Consider the following 20,694-nt stretch of genomic DNA (forward strand, 5'->3'; position numbering starts at 1 on the left):
TAAAAGAGAGGTAATAAAAAATAAATGGATGATACAACATGCATTTTTTAAAACCTCTCCACTGACTTCAAGCGGCATTAGATTTCTGATGTCAATTGATGCACAATATATGAAAGTACATACAGTAGAGATTAGCTCACTCAAAAAGTAATAATTCTTTTTGGGTGGCAAAACAAAGACCGTCTGATCAACTGAACTAGAACATCACAACATCACAGGTGAAACCTGTGATACTGCTAGCGATAGACGTTTCACACAGACGGAGTAGCTGTGAGTGACCAGGCACTTTCTGGCAGCACCAGCTAGTGCTCCTACAGTACCTGACTGCTCAGTGTAGTCCCCCACTTGGCCAGGAGGTTCCTAGGATCATCCACAATAACGCTGTACCTATCTTTGAGCTTCTCATAGGCAGCTTTATATAATTTCTGCTCAGAATAGCATAATACAGTGTAACAAATAAAAAAAGAGTGAAGACACAAAGAGATCATAGTTCTAACCACTGAAACCTCTTTACATAGACTACTTAAAGGCTGGGATTGAAGATCATATCCAAAAGAGAAAAATATATTAAAAAAACACAGAGAGAAAACATTTCCAAATAATATATGCATTTCTAAATTTCCACTGGAATGCCTAATCTACAATTTAAGGATGCCTATATCCTATCCCTGGCACTCTTCAATAAGGCATTTTATGACTTACTTTCGTCATGAAAAATAACTGCAGAAGCAACTCTCTATGGAACTAGTTTCTTGATTTGAGTACAAAGAGAACAGAATGAGATTCAAGTGTAAAATACAATGCTATACTATCATCAGACATTTTGTAAGCAAAAACTATAATGCCTTATCACAAAAAACTTCACTTACATAACAGAAGACATTTAGGCAAGTTCATTTCCATGTATGGAGCCCCCGTTGCTAAAATTTTACTCATTCATGTTTCTCCCATTAAATTTTTCCTTATTTGCTCTACCAAACAATAAGAAGAATGAATACTAACAACCTTCCATAACAAATTCTGGTTCACTGCTTATCAAATTGCGTATGAAATGACAGGAATGGTACTGGAATGGAATCTGTTGTGAAACAGTTTTTCTAACCTAGAACAGGTAATACTGTAATAAATTGTTTACCTCTCAGTAAATGTAACAATGTCTGGTGAAAAAGAACAAAACACCAAGATGTGAGAGTCTAAGTATACTCTGCTTTAATAAAAAGCATCAGAGGCCGGTGTGGTATGTCAACTCTAAGCTGATGATAATTCACCTAGAACACAGTGCTTTTCAATGGGCTTTGTCCTGTGGGTGTACAGCACTACTCCTAGAAACTCCACTGGTGATTTTACTCTTAGATCCGGGGGCATTCATTAACCCCCTTTGCTACTATGTTGTGTTTATAGTTTCTTTAGCACTACAGGAGAAAAGTAAGAAAAACTAAGTAGTAGAGTGGGAGAATTCAAGGCAAAATATCTGAAATGAAACAGAGCTATGGTAACTTCGAACATAATACTATCTTCCTGACACTGATTAAGTTTTTTTTCAATGTTTCAGGAAAGCAGTTGTGATTCTCTCTACACCGTTTTCACATGACAATCAACAATCAGTATTACTAAGTAAATAGCACTGTTTAAGTTAGCATGTATTTACCAGTCAGCAAAAGAGAGGTTTCTTTGCAATGACAAAGTAATGGAACAGGGGTCAGGATTTCACTTTTTAGGTACTGTAAACCTGCCCTGTCCTAATACTCAGAGAGGCAATAAGAACAACCTTGTCTTTCACGATTTTAGTCTGACCTTAAGACATCTTTAAGCCTGAATATATTTTGATTTATTTACAATTTCATAAGGAAGATGAACCTTCAACTCGGTATTAACATACACACACTTACTACTTCAGTACGAGACTCTACGAAAATCACTTACCCCATCCATCAACTGAGTTGCGTGTTTAAAATGCTTGTTAATTGGAGAGTCAGCTACATACTGAAACTGAGACTTAGTCTTCTCAAATATCTCCTTGTACTTACACTGGAGAAAAAGAAACAAACAGAAAAAAACATTCCAGTGTTATTCCAAAGATGGGTAGGGCAATGAAAGCATGATTTTAGAAACAATCTGCAGCAAAACCATGGTAGAATTATTGCATATGTGCATTTAACATATCTACAAACAAAAAATAGTTGTAAATGTAGTATGCAGGATGGAACTAGCACATCAAGAAAGCAATGGAAATTTCAAATCTTCATAATTTTAAAGCTAGACTTAGAATCACTAGAAAAATTACTATGGAGCTGATAGCTTTGCAAGGAACAGAGGGGATAAGTAAAAGATCATTTTGCCTCTGTTTTCTTTTACAGTAAGAACTGAAATTTTAGAAGCTATATATTAAGTTATACCATGAGTTATTCATATCAATGTCTAGGTTAGAACTGGATTCTCCTGGGAAAAATTTATCTACAATATAAGCAAACGTCAATAAAACCTTTAGCACCAATTCAGACTGTTTTACTTACCCCACTGTAGAGCACCTTATTCTTTTCTGCCAGAGCTAAACTTGGAGTATCCCATGCATAACAGCCAATGCCTCTGAGCCATGATAAGTCTTCCTTGTATTTAACCTTCAGAAAAGAAGTAAAAGGATTCGGTTTTAAGTGACACCAAGTGGTAGCTGATCAATGCTGAAATGGCACCTCAACACAAGGTGTAGCAAACAGAGCTACATCCATTATTATTCCATTATAAAATAAGTTAGAGTAACTCATACTTTTCTGATGGACTAAGACTAGTCACATACCTAATCTATCATTAGCTATTGGAGTTCCTGTGTGAATTAAAAAAACCTGTATTCTTGTACAATTAAGGGGTTATTGTATATGTACAGCTATGTGCAATGAAGGGTTGTTATAGGGTTAACAAACAAATCTAAGCAAATGCAACTGAAATTAATTAAGACTGTTCTGTTAATTTCAAAAGGAGAAGGGCTGTAATTTTAGCCATCTGATTTGCTCTGTCATTTCACAGATCTGCCAGGTGAAAGTGCAAATCACTTTAAAAATTTCAGCTACTTTCCCTTTCTCATGAAGTAAGACTTGGTTCTCAATTTGGAAACCTACTTATAACTTTCAACCTCTCACATCCAGAAACTATTTGAACTCACATCACTAACAGCATCCGTGACTGCGCGATGATGGAAATGCTCTGGACGGTCTGGGATTGATCTCCAGATTCCTAACTGGCTCATATAATTTTCCTTGTATTTCACCTACACAGAAAATTGAAGAATGAAGTAAAACAGTCTGAGAACAGAACACTCCAAACCATACAGTTTCAAGACATTCCTTTTTCTGAAAAATCAGAACTAAAACAGTGGAAATGAGATTTACTTTTGTAACACCAAAGGCAATCAAGTGTATAATCTTCCAGAGAAGGAAAGAAGTTAATATTAATAGTGCTGATCGTATTTTTCTAATTATTTGACACACTTAAATAGAGCAATAGCATAAGTGGCATATTCTAGGTAATTATATGACAAACACTAATTAGGAATGAAAATGTCGTATACATACACTGCTAATATCATCGGTGACCTTTCGATGATAGACAATATCCAAAGCATCTTTCACTGTGTGGTATTTGCCCTTAGCATTCTCAAAGGTTTCTTTGTAGCGTAACTGGTAAGAAAAATAACATATAAAAGAATATATTATATTTATCTGTCAGGAATTGTTTTAGTTAAATTTCCTACCTCTTAGGATTGACATCCAGGGATATGTTCCTGTCTAACATCCTAATGTAAACCCTGAGATGCTGCAATTGCTTACAATCAATTGCAATTTGACTGAGACTTATGGTGAAAATTAGAGAGAAAAGGAGTTGGTACCTCTAAACCAACATTGCATCCAGTTCACTTTCAGCCTGAATACTGAGGAAAAAACATCCATGTATCACAGGACTACTCTAGAACAGCAAAAGTGCCACTTTTAGCATAAAAAACTACTTATCCCTTCTTCCACGTCCTGATCTAGAAGAAAGCAGGAAGATCATTCCAGTCTTAGGAGAAAGACTTCCTCTGAAGAGAAATTCAGATGTGCAAGAGAACTGGGATGCTTCTTTGCAGTATTTAAAAATCATACTTAAGAGAGCAGTAAGACTAATCAGTAGAACAAAACACCAGCCCAGCACATATCCTTTCAGGATACAACGTGCAATCTGAAATATATAGCAAAGATCTCACGAATGAGTAGAGTACTCTTAGCCATTGCCTTAAATCACAAATCACTATTCCATGTTTGAAGGAAAAATCAATTTCACCTTAATAACCTTATGTGCAGCAGCTCATAAAATTTTTCTATCTAATCTACTTCTAAATTAAAAAATGAGCACATTCTCAGTGACATGCAAGTTTACTGTAACACAAAACTGATATGAAAATATCTGATAAAACATATTCTATCCTGGCTCCAGCATCAATCATTTCACTCCAGTCCGCGCTATTTGGAGATTTCATGTGTAAGCAAATTAGTTTAAATCTATTTTTCTTTGTTGTAAGACCACACTTCAGTGCAATGGAAAATGAATTATAATAAATTTTAAAAAAGCATTAAAGTGACATCAAGTAAAAACTTAATAATCTCTGTAAATATCAAATGGAAATGTACTTGCAAATGGGATGACCTCATGTATGACCCACACTGAGATATTCTATGCTTTGCATGCTTGTTCTCCATCGACCCTTTTTCTGTTCTTTTCATAAAGAAACCAAAAGAAGCAGCAGTGAAAGTGTTCATGGACTACATACATCACTGGCATTCAGGTATGCTCTCTTGGCTCTGATCAAGATTGGTGTGTCCGGGACAGGCGTGTATTTGTCCTTCATCTTCTCATACTGGGTTTTATACTTTTTCTAAGAGAGACAGCAAAAGGGAAAAGTTGTATCTTTAGTCTTAGAAGCATTTGCTAATCTGGGATTATATTAACACCTAGGGGTGCTACACTGACTGCATAAAGTCATTCTTGCAAAGCACTTCTGTCAAAACTTTGGGAACCAAGCTCAGCTGTTCAGCTCTTTCTAGGTCTTCCTGGCCTTGCAGCCAGTGTACCTCAGATTCTGCAAACAAGCACTTAGAAACAGGTATCTTATAAAATACTAAAACATATTAATAAGTGTACTCTTTTACCACAACTTATAAAAGAAATGTGGAACTTAAGCATAAGAGACAGAAAACTAAATGAAGGGTAAACAGATCTGAGCCTTGAAACTATCACTGAAATTAGAAATAAAACTTCTAAACAGTTCAGCATAGTGGTACCAAACAAAAAACCCCAAATATCTTACCTCACTGACCATGTCCTTTACATGCCTAGCATGGGTAAAGGCTGGAGTCTGACCACCAGCATGATGATGAGGTCTCTCTTTTGTGGCAAGTTCCACGTACAAGTACTGCAGCAAGAAGAAAAGAATCAAAAAATATACATTTCAAATAAGTTTTACTTTATCTCTCTGAAAAATGACTGTAAATTCACAATGTATAGATAACCACAAGATTTACCCCAGGAAAAAATAATGTGCCCTTTCCTCTTCCTTACTATCTCAGTTCATACTTGATATTCTGTGACTGCCAGTAACATGCTCAGAAACCAAGAAGTCAAATTAATGTGACATTAATGACCTCTCTGCCCTACATCCAGACCTAGCTTTAAACAAAAGCATCCATAAGGTCTGTTTTTCTCTGGTGAGTATCTTCATTTTGTTCTGCAAATTTAAAAATACCACAAAATTTGTAGCTAGTAACTCAGATAATGAACTACTATATCAATAAAGAAATGTTGATGGATAAAGGTAGATGAATAAAAATATTTATTCCTCTGATGAAGTCAGAGTTTCAGAGAATTGGAACAGAACTGTACCAGGGTTCAGTGCTCTGTTTCAGATGGACAAAACCGAACATGTCCATTACAGAGACATGGTCAATATGAAAATTCATGGCCACTTAAAAATGAGGAATAGTCACTTTAAACATCCTCTGCAGAAATTCTACATTGGTTTGAAATGGTCTGGAAGGATTTTGCTGTACTTTAAGGCTATATTAAGAGGGATCCCCTGATAGTTTTTTTTTTTTAATTAGTCAAATTTTTCACCTGGCTTTGTATTTTTTGTCCTTGCTTGGCTCTTAAGAAGTCAGGCGTATCAAGGATGGAAGTGTATTTTGTCTTCAGCTCCTTGCCTGCAGCTCTGTAAACCAGCTGGAAAAAGACAGGTGTATGAATTATTTCTTCTGTTACATATGTTCATTTAGCAGCCAAACAACCACAGCTTTGCAATTATAACATCTCACATATTTCAGAAAAAACAGTGAGAGGGTCTGGGCTTATAGCTAACAAGGATGTGCAAAAATAATACAGAACTTACTTCACTCAAATGGGTTTTTAGTTCCTGAACTGCTCTGTATCCAGGAGTATCCAATACCACATTGTATTTAGCCCACATCTTCTTTGCAGTATCTGTGTATATATAATTAGACTGAAAGAGAAAAGCAGTATCACTTAGGAAGCTGTTATTATTCTTGGTAGTAAAGAAAATTTTACAGTGTAACCTAACAGCACTTTGAAACAACTAACTAGTTGCATGGCGAGAAATTCTGTCATAAGTCTTTACTCATTTTCATGTACTTAACTTCCTGGAAGTACATAGCATGCATGTAAATAAATCAATAATTGTTATACACGGTTCTCAGAAGAAAAATCTTACCCAAAGCTTACGCAGATGACGAGCACGGACCATATCAGGAGTATCATACAGAAAGCAACCCAAGCCCTTCAACCACTTCAGATCCTCCTTGTATTTATTCTATCAGGCAATTCGAAAAAGAAAAATCAAAAGTTAACTTTTGGGATAATTTCATTAATCAGTCCCTGAACAGTTACAAAGCATTTATCTATTACAGAATAGAATGTAAATGATAGAAGCCAAATTCCACTTTCAGTATAAAAGTATTAGACCTGTTGTATTCAAATACCAGGTGTCTCAACAGAAGATGCTTACATCACTTGTGATGTCCCCAACATAGCGGCAGTGCAACACCTGAGGAGTGTATGGCAATGAAATCAAGTGTCCCTGCATCCTAAAGAAATCTGACTTGTAGATCAGCTGAAAGACAAAGAGAAAAATAGCATTTCACATGTTGGTCGTGCTGAATATTCTAAATCTCTTCTGTTTTTTTTTTTTATGTTAGAAAGACACATACATCACTGACAGCTTCCTGTGTTGCTCTGACTTGACGGATTTCTGGTGTGTCTGGAGTGGTATGAATCTTGTCCTTGTACTTGTGGTATGTTGCTCGATACAACCTCTGTATCAAAGGAGACAACATTCTACATGTTAAAAACTTAAAATGGCAAGCAGATTGGCAGAGTGTAAGTACTTCTCTTTTCAGGGCAGGTTTTTTGCTAGGTGTTACATAACTACCAGAGAAAACAGAGCAAATATACTATTTTCTAACCAGGCAAAGATTTTCCACAACTGTTTTTGATAGCAGCACCTCTAATACATGGAGAATGTGAGACACTAATCCTACAGACACGTAAATATGTATGTTTAATTTTTGTCCTATTAAAGCCAATGACCAAAGAACTGAGTACGTATATATAAAACCTAAGACTATCAAGACCCAATGTCATACAGATACAATAATTTCTATGCAACTTTAATCAAGTTGCGGATCAGTTAATAAAGTTAAGCTTATTTTATATTATGGTAACAGTTTTACAGGATTACAGAAAGTTAGAGTTATCAAGAACTTTAAAGAGCCATACAGCCCAACTCCAAGCCTGCATCAATGATCCCCTACCATTCCTGATGGATATTTTTCTAAACTGCTCTTAAAAGCCTCAAAGAACAGGGACCCTACAACATTCCCAGTCAATATACTCTCATCATTCATATTTTGGGCACTACAAATACAACTGAAAGCAAATACATATATTTACTGTACCTCATTAGTGACTTGATTCACTTTCTTCACATTTTCAAACCCAACATCTTTAGGTCCCAGAGTATATCCTTTAGCTTTCATGTGTTCATAGGCTTCTTTATATTTCAGCTATAAAGTGGAAAAAGGAATAAAAACATAGAGAAACTAAATTTGATTGTGATTCTACTTACACTGCAGTTCTGACAGTAATTTATGCAGTATAGAGAGCAAGATTTTTTTGAGAGATAAACACATGAGATTTAGCTATATCATAGTTAAATACACTACACATCATGTCATCATTATTTTTACTGTTATGTGGCCCAAGATTAATAACGTTTTAAATTTCTCTTGCATCTAATAAGATATTTGCATCTGCCTGAGGAAATTTATATTTTGATAGTAATTGCTTCAGATAATTATTGGCTTTGGTAACATTTAAATTCTGTTAAGGCACACATTACCAATGTTGGGGCTTGAGTGCACTAATAAGATTTAATTGCCCTGACTAGCCACACCTGGGATGTCAGGCCTTGCCTGAGCTATGTTGTAAGCTGTCCTGGTTTTGGCTGGGATAGAGTTAATTTTCTTCCTAGTAGCTGGCACAGTTCTATGTTTTGGATTCAGTATGAGAAGAATGTTGATAACACACTGATGTTTTTAGTTGCTGCTGAGCAGTGTTCATGGTAAGTCAAGGACTTTTCAGCTTCTCATGCCCAGCCAGCAAGAAGGCTGGAAGGGCACAAGAAGTTGGGAGGGGACACAGCCAGGGCAGCTAACCCAGACTGGCCAAAGGGATATTGCATACCATGTGACGTCATGCCCAGTATATAAACTGGGGGGAGTTGGCCTGGGGGGATCGCTGCTTGGGAACTAACTTGGCATCAGTCGGCGAGTAGTAAGCAATTGCATTGTGCATCACTTGTTTTGTGTATTCCAATCCTTTTATTATTATTGTCATTTTATTATTGTTATTACTACCATTACTAGTTTCTTCCTTTCTGTTCTATTAAACTGTCTTTATCTCAACCCATGAGTTTTACCTTTTTCCTTCCGATTCTCTCCCCATCGCTCGGGGTGGGGGGAAGTGAGTGAGCGGCTGCGTGGTCCTTAGTTGCTGGCTGGGGTTAAACCATAACATAAGCACACCTGTCTTCAGCCCTGTCTATATCCTCATTTTCTGGATGGACATTGGTCCTGTGTTATTGGTAACTTGTCTCTAGCCCTGTCTCCTGGATTTACCTTGCACCTATGTTGTAGGTAGCTTGTCTCCCATCTCTGCTCTGTTTCCTGCAGCTCCTGACTGGATCCCCCTGGATGGACCTTGGCCCCAGTTCTTCACCTTGTTTGGGACTGTTGATGCAACCTGTTATCAGCAACCTGTTCTGCCCACTCCAATCAGGTACAGTGGGACTTCACTGTGGATGATGAGCTCACTGCCTATGTCATGGTCACCCTCAGTTCCTGGCTCAGGCATCCACATGGAACTACCCCACTCTTGTTGCTCTCTGACAAGCAATTTCGTATCTGAGAAAGAACTGTCTCAAACAGTTATATCTCATACAGGATGGGCATCAAATATTCCCTTGCAATTCATGTTGTAGAAGGACTTAGTACGTTACTTACATCACTGCCGATGTATTGGACATGTTTAGCATGCTGAAAGCTGGGAGTATCTGTGGGAAGGGTGTATCCAGTAGGTAGAGCATTCACACCAGCCCAGCGATACAAATTCTGCAAGAGAAGAGAGAAAAAGAGAGTTTGTGACAACTGTGTGTAATATTTGACAGTATTCATTAGCTGCATAGGAAATCTCTTAATCACAATTGGCAAAAGATTTCCCCCATGTCTGCATTATAATGCATACTTGTAGCTTAAATGAGGACATTTTCCCACTTTCATTTTAGAGCAGTGAAATCTAGCTTCTTTATCTGAAAAGTTACAGACATTAACTTTTAAAGAATTTGCTTTTTGAATATCTCAAACTCTGTGGGCCCAAAAGTTTTATACTTACTTCACTCTGTATTTTGTTTGCATGATATGCCCGCTCCAAATCTACTGTTTTATCAGTAGGAATCATTTTGCCTTTAACATTGTGCATATATTCACCACGATAGACAGCCTGAGAAAAAGAAAAAGTAATTAGAGGAGAATCATAATTGTGATGTTCTCTCACAGTATATATTGTTTGCATACATACAGGATTTTCTCCTAAAAAACTGAATGGAAGTCTTTTGGATTCAGGCAACTAATGATTTTAGTGACTGTATTCTCATATCTTTATAAGGGCATAGGCAACGAGTTGTAGATAACCAGCAATGATTAAATTATTAAAATAAAATTATTAAAAAATATTAAAAGTCACATTTCTAGAACTTGTGAGGTAATGGCATATGCAATATTGGGGGTGAAAGGTGATACAAATACTTACTTCACTTAAATTCAAGCCACTGAGGACATTCTGGACATAGACAGGAGTTTCCATGACCACAGTGTAGTCACTTTTCATTTTTTCTGCCTTAGATTTGTACTTAATCTGCAGAGAGAAATTCAAGAGCTCTAACCAGTAAGGCTAGTCATTGTTAATTGAATTGATTATATTTACTATTTATTTTATTACTGAACTATTCTACTAGTGAACCAGCATTTAAACAGGAAGTGTATTGAAACTATGGCTGAATAAATGAACATGGCACCTCATCAGATAAGAACAGCTGATAAGTTTTATCAAGGAACATCAGGAAATGTCAATACTCATTCACAGAATAGGCATATGTACCATATGATAAATACCCAACATACTTCTAATACAGAACTTATGAAGGGACATATATTCTCAAAACCCAGAATGGTTATTCTCCTATTTTAATGGCTTAATCCCAAACTAAGGATGTGTAATAAAATCTTAAGAAATCATAAAATCAACATCAAAATACTTTTTAAAAATATGAATTCTGCACCATTTCTGCTTTACTTCAGGGCTTCTGAATGAAGAATTACTGTTTTAAGTGCTTTTCTGAGAAGACAAGTATTCAAACATATGCTTAATACTTTCCTGAATGGGATGTAACCTGACAATATCTACTTCTAGAGCAGTAAAGTTTAAATAACCATATATGGTTCTTTAATGAATACTTCAGTAGAGAAGGATACGTAACATTTTCCAGATTATATCTGGAGTAGAATAAAGCTACTCCATCCTTTTAATACAGTGGAGTGAAAAAAAACCTAAGAAGCAAAACCAGTGTATCCACTCACATCACTGCGAAGATCATAGGCATGTTTGGCATGGAGAATTTCAGGAGTGTCCCACACAAAGCAGCCAATGCCTTTCAGCCAGTTAAGATCATCCTTGTATAACACCTAATGTATCAGAGCAAAGAAACAATCTGTAAGACTTCCACTAGGATCTAATCCCTTATTGCTAAATCAGTGTGAAACACAACTGTCAAATGATGGCAAGTAAAGTTTCCGGTATTTTGACTTTTTTTTGGCTTGAGAATATCAAAACAATTCCTTTGGGAATTTAAATAATTTTTCTTCATTTTTTCAGTTTGGCCAATAAATAAAAAAAACACAACGATTTTTAAAAAAACTACTTGCATATTCTACTGGGCAATGATTTACTGATAGATTGCTGGCCTACTCCTGGACTGACCTATGCAAGCCAAGTGCGTAGAAGCTTTACACCACCAGGATTTTCTCAAACTTCCAAAGTTTCCACATCTTATGCAACCAAATAATAAAGGACGATTTACAGACAGGGATGGCTGAACTGGTAGAACTGTAATGTTATGACCCAATGCCTACACTGATAACACTGAAATTATGCATACTAAGCCGTATCTCAACTATGTACTTATTGTCAAGTGTTACAAAAACATGATACAGATGCTATTTAGCAGTGCATAATACAACGGATCCTAGTGGCAACTTCAGAGTGCTCCAACTAAGTTTTTGCTAAATCATTTCCTCTAACAGAGCATAAATGCAAGAATCTTTTTTAAAAGTGAGCCACAAACACATGATTTGTGAACTTACATCACTGAGTTGATCAGTTACTTTTCGAACATGGGCATTGATTTGAAGATCTGGAAGACAGATCCATTCATGGAGATGTGTGCGGTAATCAATTTCACTGACTTTTTTCTGTGCATCCTTAGCAGAAATTATGTCCACCATGTCGGGAATAATGTGGATCTTGGCTTTATTCTTTTCATAGACTTCCTTGTACAGACGCTACAGAGTTAAAGCAGTACATTAATAATGTGGACAAATAGTCTAAAGCATTAACTACTAATAAATTTGAAGCAAAATTATTGATATTTTCATGCAATGTTAGTGGGAGAGCAATTACTTTGGCTATGACTAAAATTTACAACTTGCCTGCTCTAAAAATAATTTGCAGAACCTTAACAGTGGTGCTAAAATGTGATTTGTCAAGTTTTCACTGTATTCACTTGTTAAAAGGAGGTAGACTATGTAGTGCTCTGTTTTATACATAAACATACTACACTAAAGGTTTAGCCATGCAGGCAATTTAACAGTTTAGTCACAGGCTTGAAAAGACATTTGTAGGTGTATTATAGAATTTAGCAAATACTGAACACTGCCAAATGATGTGGAAATGTGCTATCTGAATGAAGGCACGTGGATCCTTTGAGTAGCCTCTTCTGAGATAAGTATGGTTTTATCAGGAAAACACAGATCAGTAAACAACACTTACATCAATATTAAGTTTTCCAACTCTAAGGCACCTTGCTGTATTGGGATCATCCTCAACACCTCTGGGTAGCGTGTACAGTGCTTTAAACTTATCATATTCTTCTCGGTATTTTACCTAAGCAGATGCAAAGAAAGGCAGCAAATAACTGACTCCATGAATCAACTGTATTTTTGGAACAAAGTTCAACAGTAAGCAAAATATTTAACTGAGTCCAACAAGCAGAGAAAGCCTTTAAAGCAGGATCTTGGTATTCTATTTATTTTAAATGGCAAAGAAAGCACTTCATAACTATCATGTTGTAAAAATAACAAGTTGACTAGAAGAAAATAGAAGTAGAATAAGCTATTTAATTATTTTTCCAGCTCTTTCATTTAAAGGTAGCCATGAAGAGAGTGACCTCTCATAAGCCTCAGTTCAGTAAAGCATAAGATTGTGTTCTTCTATACTTGGTAAAGCATCATTTAAAGACATTTGGTGTTTTTCTGACCTGCATGCTTATGCAATTTAGACTAAAAAAAAAAAACCTAACCAGACATTTTCAAGAAACAGTTTCTATTACTATAAAATGTGATATTTTTTCCATGAAAAGAAGCAGCAAGGGACTAACTGTTATCCAAATGATTATCACAGAAAGCTGATTATCTAAAGATACATATTATATCTAAATTAAAAAGAGAAGATAATTTAAAAACCCCTTTTTTATACCTACAGGATATGCAAGGCATTAAACATTTCATTGCTAGAATTGATGATCTCATTAAAAAAAAGAAAATATTTTATACACTTACAATACTAGCATTATGCTTCAGTTCTTTTGCACGAGCTAGGGATACAGCATCAGAGGGCATTAGATAGCCAGTAGCTTTCACTTTTTCCCAGGCTTTCTTGTAGAGATTCTATGGGGAAATAGAAAGTCTCTGTGAGCGGAAAAATTCTTCTCCTGGGTAATAACCAATGACCAATAGAAATGAAAAGCCCGTCTGTTTTTATTTATACGCCATAACTATTACTTAATATCAAAAGGCTGTACACTAGCTTAATCTTGACAGTGCACATAAAGGGTGATAAAAATGCTTTCTAACCATTCATGCCCATTCTCATACAAGGTCTTAATTTTGTTCAGCTGCAATTTTCTTCAGGGAATCCATTTATTAATGCATGTATTTTGACGAGACTGGAACTACAGTAAGAAAATATGCCCTCTGCCTGAAATACAGCATCTTCCCCATACTCAAGCAATGCAGAGGACTATCACTAGCTTTGATAAGATCCATGTTTGGACATTTATCTTCAGAGTGAACAAACAAAATAAATATCCCACACAGTAGCACCTTAAGAGAAAAAAAAATGTGTAGAAATACTTACATTGCTAAAGAGATGTTTCAAATTTTGAACTCTTTCAGAATCCACTGTTTCAGTCACAGTTGTATACTTGTCCTTCGTTTTGTGGTAATCTTGCTTGTATTTCACCTGTAATATGAAAGACAGATTCAGTTAACTTGTTTCAATTCTCAGAAGGAGCATGGGGAAAAGCCTGAGTAGAAAAAGTGGGGAGACTCACATCACTAGCATTTACACCACTCTGCACTGCAGTCACATAGAGAGGTGTGTCAGTAACAACACCAAAGTTCTGCAAATTCTCTTTTCCTGCTGCTGTATATTTTATCTAAGGAAACAAAACAAAACAAAACAAACATTAATGCTGAAAATGACCAGGAAATTCCCTGCCAGCTTCCTTTAAAATCAATTCTAAACAACTGAAGCCCAGGATTAAGGTGTAGTTAAGACCAACTTTAAAAGTGACAGGTCATAGAAAAGAAATACTTAATATATAGCAGTATGAACTAAGGAATAATGAAAATTGCACACTACTCTACAGCATCTAGTAGGCGAAGAGTACAATTAGCAGGGCAAGAGACACTATTTTCCCAACATAAATGACTCGCTGAAATATGTTGTGCACAGGGTGGCATACAGAAAAACAAAATGTTATCTTCTCACTGTTAAAACACACAACCTTGCTGTCCTTCCATTCTCCTAAGTTTTCTGCTCCTTCAATAACAAAAGCGATCATGTCTCTACAGATGAAACTGAAAGGCGCATTACAATGGTTTGAACAAAATATTTCTGATGTAATAGGAATTACTTCATTCTGCTCTGGACTAGGACAGGTGTCAGTCCCAGTGAATCATAAATGGAAGAACAAAATCTTATAAATATTTACTTATTTGAGGAAACCACACTTACTTGGCTCTGGAGGTCATAGGATTTTTTAGCATGCAGGATTTGTGGAGTATCCCAGACGTAACATCCAAGTCCCTTCAGCCAATTTAAGTCATCTTTATACACCACCTATATGGAAGAAAACAGACTATTTAGTTAGAAAGAAATTTGCTGTCTGCTTGAAGAAAGTAGTATTTGTTTCTTCTCTATATTCAGTATCTTCCACTTGTGCAAACTCAATGCAGAAGGTTACCACTGAATCTGAACCAGGCTCATTCAGTAATTCCAATCTATTTGGAAGCTTAAATGTGAGCACAGAGAAGACTAGCCCATCACAGTTTGACTCAATGATTTTTACCCACAGGATCGGCAAGGGAAACTAAACGAAATGATACAGCATAATAATAGGCCAGGCAATTAATACATCATCAGATTTTATTAGGAAGGTTGGTTGGCCCAAGTTGAGATACTGTTGACTATGTACTATGAAAAAGTGTCGTAGTTCAGTGTGCCATTCGCTCAACCCCGAACAAATGCAGAGGAGTCTTCTCCAGACCCACTGGATCCAGGAGGACTGTGGATGCTGTCCTGGCCCCTGTGCACATTACAACATTCCCAATTACAATACATAAGGATCACTGCAGTGTAGCAACATTCTGACTGTACCATGGTACATCCACATCTCTTCCCTGCATGTGCCAGATGGTAAGCTTTCTATACAGTCTCATCCAGTCAAAAAGAGAGTAAGTGTTTATAGCAGTGACCTTTGGGAAGGTTTCATAAACGTTAACTTAAAATTTTTCCAATTTACAAATGAATACTAAACAACCAGACCATTAAAATGTCCCGAAGAAAACTGTAAAAATGTAATTTTCGGTACCATGCTACTAAGCAATCTAAGACCGTGGTTATTAATTTCATATTTAAATACTATGGAAGATATCTGAAAGTATTTTATATTTAAATACCTTGGAAAAAATGACATGAAAGGCTACTAAAATATGAAACAAATAAATGAAACACATACATCACTCAAAATTTCCTGGGCTTTTCTGGCTTGAACAACATCATTTTCTTCAGGTGAACAATTCCACTGATGGAAGTAAGTTCGGTATTCAAGATCACTGAGGATATACTGGCACTTCTTGGCTAGCACGTGATTCATCATGTCACTTGGAATATGGACATTTGCTTTGGTGTCTTCATAATTCTTTCTGTATGCCAACTAAAAAGGAAAGATTGGGGAAAAGGTCAGAAGAGAGAAGTGGTTTTCCACATAATTTTGACTATAATAGGCTACAGGTTATAGCATAATCTGAGACATGCTTTCTGGACTTAGCAGCTAAGCTCCCATGGGATTCAGTAGGATGAAATCTTAACTTCGGTATTAATGATGACTTATTCTGAATGACCTTCTTACAGATTTAACAGCTGGTGAGCTAATTAACAAGACTTGAAGATAAAAAAAGTCACATTCTACAAACATGTTTTTAACCTAGTTAAAACTCCCTGTCCGAATGAAGATAGAATATTTGGGATTATACTAACTTTATGCCCTGCATGACATGCTATATGTGCAGTGGTGATAATAACAAAATACCAAATGTGCATTTACTTTTCCAGTTCTTAAATTCCTACTTCAATTCAATAGTAACACTTTTTTTTTTTACATGCAGTATTTCTTACTGCTCAGATTCTTAAACTGAAATAGAAAAAAGTTTTTTTCTCTATTCTAATATGCGTAATAGCTAAGCAAATCCCTTCTTAATCTACATCATTTCAAGTTCAATTATTCAACCCATGTAGAAAATAACCATTCAGGAAACAAACATTGAAAACACTTCTACTGATGTTATTAAGCATTGCATTATTTATGTTTAAATATGTCACACTAAAATAAAGAAAATGGAAGATACTACAGCAAGACTAATCCTCTCCTTACCGCGCTCCTCATTTTCTGGAATGCTAGCGAATGAATGACACTAGGGAAATCACCAATCTCCTTCCCAGCCAGGTAATGGCCTTTCAGCTTCTCATATATTTCCTTATATTTAAGCTGCAAAATATTAATGTGGAAATTTTAAAGTTCATTCTAACAACATATAGGAAAAAAAGAGAAAGAATGGAAAACTCATACTAACCTCACTATTTATGTAGTTTGCACGCTTCGCTCCAACAACTGGAATATATTTCTCATCCAAAGTATATCCAATGGGCTTGCTGATTTCCCAAGCTTTTTTATAGAGTTTCTAGACAAACAAAACACATATGGCTTTTGATAAAAAAATCCATTATACTTTCCAAGAAACCCAACTCTACCATTTATATGCACATGGAATATGACTACTTCTATAGCGCAGTTCCTTATTCCATGAATTGTCCCAATAGAGCAAATGAAGAATACTCATTTTGAACACTTATTCATTGTGAGTAAGGCCAACAAAGTAAGTGTTCCAATTCAGGAAGGTACCTGAGCACAAATTTGAGCTGATCTCTGCTTTCTTTACTATATTCGGAATTCAACATTTCTCATCCGGAAGAGTAAAATATCCAAAATGTAGATATGAACTCTTGTTTAAAAGTGCGGTATAGAAATGACATTAATAATTTTAAAAACACATGTTCAAAACTCTGAAAAATCTTCAAGTAATACTATTGTTTATTATAAGAGCATTGACTGTGTCAGTGGCACTTTTCTAATGCATCATATTTACCTTCAGACTAAATTATGAAGCACCTAGTAGTATGAATGAGTAGCCACTTATATTTTCAAAAAATAGAAATTTCTCATTAAAATTAGTGAGACTACTCAAATATAACTGCTTAACACAAATCATCTAAAATTTTCCTCTCATAAAAAATAAATGTAAATTTTATCAGTAGTCTAGGAAGATATTATTGGATGGAATTATAAATTTGTTTTGTCACACAAACTTACTACTACTACTACTGATACTGCTAATACTAATTCCAAACACCACACAGCAGTGCTTCAAGATCAGTTCAATAAGGAAAGAAATTATCTTTATCCCAATGATCCAAACAGGGAAAAACTGAAGAAAAAAGAGATTAAATAACTTTCCCAGTGCCACCCAGCAGACTAATGACAGAAACAGAAATAGAACAGTTTTCGAGAGTCCACTCCACATTCTGTTGCTTTCAAAACAAACAAATTAAAGCTTAGATATTTATTGAATCTTACATCACTGTATAGTAAGGACATATCTTTGGCATGGTTCAGCGCAGGAGTATCATCAGACCCAATATACTGGCCTTTTTCAAGGTTAAATGTTTCCTTGTATTTTAACTACAAAGGAAAACAAACACAATGTTAATTCCACAGGAGAAATAAATTATTCCAGCTAGTCCATCTATTAGAAGTAGACATTAATTTTCTGTTATGTTATCATATCTTCAGTAATGTTGTGTAGTATGTCACAACCACTATTACACACAGGCCAATGTCATCAGTATGTCACACCACAAAATCCACACAGTATTCTAGTGAAATTAAACATACCGATCAGCAAATACATGTTAGTAGCAGCAGCAGGAACTCCAGTAGCATTATACAACTAACCGCTATTCACAGAGAACAGGACTCAATTTTAAACTAATACAATCAAAATCTATGTAAACTCTAAATAAGGGACATGCTATATTCTTCTACAGAAAAATACAAAATTATTCTGGATAGCAATATTGTGTTGTTCATTTATAGCACTTCTTACTAAACTTATTTACTCGAGTAAAAGTCTATTATTAATGAAGCATGCATATGCACACACACACACATACATAAGGCTAAACACAGTATAGTTTAGCAAAAGCAATTAAGTAATCTACTAATTCTAGTAATATAATAGTTTCTATTTTTAAAAAAGTACATACATCACTCTGATTGACAGAGTTAATCTTTGCCAAAACAATGTCGGGAGTGTCAACCACACTGGTATAATTGGAAAAATTATCAAGGGCTTCTTTTGTATATGCTCTCTGCAAAGAGATGAAATATTTTCTTAAACACGGTGCATGAGAAAGAACAGCTAATCACGTAATGGCTAAAATATTTTCTCTTACCTTATTTATCAGTTCTTGTGCATTCTTAACTTTCTTATGTTCCACTGAATCCAGAGGAATCCAACCACAGCCACGAAGCCATTCCAAATCAGATTTATAAATATTCTAAATCATAAAACATAATAAAAAAGGAAATAAATTATTTAATTTAGGATGATATTTTTCAGTCTTACGTAATATGGATGATATACTTAGAACAAACCAAGTGGAAATTACATAGGAGGTATGTAATATCACTTACATCACTTTGCAGATCATAGGCCTTCCTTGCCTGAATACAGTCATTCTGGTCAGGATGGCATGTCCATTCATGCAGGTATTGGCGGTAGTCAATATCGCTGACCAAGGTCTGACATTCCTTTGCTGCTACAACTGACACCATATCCGGAGGGATGTGAACTCTGGCCTTTGTTTTGTGATAGTCTGATTTGTACAACCTGTCATTCTGGATCTCGCCTGCATGCTCAAACCACACCAGTTTTGGATCATCTCTCATACTGGGAACTCCAACATAGTGACCTCTTTGTTTGACGTATTCAGCTTTGTATTTAAGCTGATGGAAGAGGGGAGAAATACATATAAAATCAACACTGATTGTACCTGCTCTGTTTTTAACCCGTGAACAGCTATGGTTTCATCAACACAAATAATTGATGAGAAAGGGAGTGGTCAACTGCAGTCTTAGGTTTTCAGTACATGACCAAATAAAAATATGACACAAACAGTAATGTTACTTTGTATAGTCCTTCCACTTCAAAATATACAATTTTCTAGACAAATATACTACCATTTTTCAGTGAACAGTATTTTCAACGTAAGAGGAACGCCTTGTTAGAAAATGTTTGCTAATAAGTGGATTTAGCCTCAGTTTTGTAATAAATTTTTGTAACAAATTATTTGAAACTGTCTGAAGAGTGAATGCTTAAGTTATTTATATCACACTGTTTTGATAAAATGTATATTCAAACTGAGTAATGTAATAATTTTAACATCCATTATGGAAAAGTTTAAAATGTAATGTGCATACCATTTTACAGTTTTTCAGGGAGGAAGCCTCCATAATATGCCAAAAGGTGAAATCAGAGTTATATATTATAATCATAGTATCACTTCAATTACTTAACATTTATAAAATATGGAAGTCCACCTTAGTTGATTTTGAAAGGACTGTTTCTGAAGAAAGCGAAGGTGGAAAGGAGAATCTAACCTTTCAGCGCTGATATCTGTAAAACCCATAATAACAAAGATGGCTGAATTGTTTGGAGGACAGTGGACTTCATGGGTCATGAAAAGTCTACTGGATGTTACCCCTAATGGAAAGCTTTCTGTGTCTGTTGTTGAATTTGCAAGGCCTTTAACATTTCCAGGTTTCCAAGCACTTGCCTTCCTAATGAGAAAAATTATTACCTCGCTTTGGACATCGTTTGAGTGTTTGGCATGACAGATCTGCACAGTGTCAGGAGGTAAGAGGTAACCAGTGGCTTTTTCTTTCTCCCAACTCTCCTTGTATAAATTCTGTGGAAAATAAAAGTGAGGAGGAATTCAACACTACTATAATGATAATTATTACCATATATATGTAAGCTATATTAAAGTGTAAGGATTATAAATCCTTCCCTGAGGATGTTAATAAGGCAAGTTTTCTAAATTGCTTGAAAGAGTTATTAATGTGAGTATAAACTGTCAAGGAGAGAT

The 20,694-nt window shown here is 35.6% G+C and overlaps 1 protein-coding gene across 1 annotated transcript in view; it reads right to left on the reverse strand.

Moving 5' to 3' along the window:
• The window catches only part of NEB (nebulin), a 71,707-nt gene that overhangs the window by 35,233 nt on the left and 15,780 nt on the right, over nucleotides 1-20,694 (reverse strand). The window contains exons 24-53 of the mRNA XM_010575232.1: nucleotides 20,407-20,514; nucleotides 19,241-19,552; nucleotides 19,000-19,104; nucleotides 18,811-18,915; nucleotides 18,122-18,226; nucleotides 17,061-17,168; nucleotides 16,862-16,975; nucleotides 15,947-16,144; nucleotides 14,944-15,048; nucleotides 14,258-14,362; nucleotides 14,062-14,166; nucleotides 13,485-13,592; nucleotides 12,697-12,810; nucleotides 12,012-12,209; nucleotides 11,229-11,333; nucleotides 10,402-10,506; nucleotides 9,985-10,092; nucleotides 9,597-9,704; nucleotides 7,992-8,099; nucleotides 7,245-7,349; nucleotides 7,043-7,147; nucleotides 6,749-6,847; nucleotides 6,410-6,520; nucleotides 6,139-6,243; nucleotides 5,336-5,440; nucleotides 4,799-4,903; nucleotides 3,567-3,671; nucleotides 3,158-3,262; nucleotides 2,514-2,618; nucleotides 1,924-2,028 (exon numbers count right to left, since the gene is read on the reverse strand). Coding sequence (XP_010573534.1) covers nucleotides 1,924-2,028; nucleotides 2,514-2,618; nucleotides 3,158-3,262; nucleotides 3,567-3,671; nucleotides 4,799-4,903; nucleotides 5,336-5,440; nucleotides 6,139-6,243; nucleotides 6,410-6,520; nucleotides 6,749-6,847; nucleotides 7,043-7,147; nucleotides 7,245-7,349; nucleotides 7,992-8,099; nucleotides 9,597-9,704; nucleotides 9,985-10,092; nucleotides 10,402-10,506; nucleotides 11,229-11,333; nucleotides 12,012-12,209; nucleotides 12,697-12,810; nucleotides 13,485-13,592; nucleotides 14,062-14,166; nucleotides 14,258-14,362; nucleotides 14,944-15,048; nucleotides 15,947-16,144; nucleotides 16,862-16,975; nucleotides 17,061-17,168; nucleotides 18,122-18,226; nucleotides 18,811-18,915; nucleotides 19,000-19,104; nucleotides 19,241-19,552; nucleotides 20,407-20,514 — 3,579 coding nt within the window. The remainder of the gene's footprint in view (nucleotides 1-1,923; nucleotides 2,029-2,513; nucleotides 2,619-3,157; nucleotides 3,263-3,566; nucleotides 3,672-4,798; nucleotides 4,904-5,335; nucleotides 5,441-6,138; nucleotides 6,244-6,409; nucleotides 6,521-6,748; nucleotides 6,848-7,042; nucleotides 7,148-7,244; nucleotides 7,350-7,991; nucleotides 8,100-9,596; nucleotides 9,705-9,984; nucleotides 10,093-10,401; nucleotides 10,507-11,228; nucleotides 11,334-12,011; nucleotides 12,210-12,696; nucleotides 12,811-13,484; nucleotides 13,593-14,061; nucleotides 14,167-14,257; nucleotides 14,363-14,943; nucleotides 15,049-15,946; nucleotides 16,145-16,861; nucleotides 16,976-17,060; nucleotides 17,169-18,121; nucleotides 18,227-18,810; nucleotides 18,916-18,999; nucleotides 19,105-19,240; nucleotides 19,553-20,406; nucleotides 20,515-20,694) is intronic.

This window comes from Haliaeetus leucocephalus, unplaced genomic scaffold, assembly GCF_000737465.1.
Source record: "Haliaeetus leucocephalus isolate CR32 unplaced genomic scaffold, Haliaeetus_leucocephalus-4.0 Scaffold451, whole genome shotgun sequence".
NCBI lineage: Eukaryota > Metazoa > Chordata > Aves > Accipitriformes > Accipitridae > Haliaeetus > Haliaeetus leucocephalus.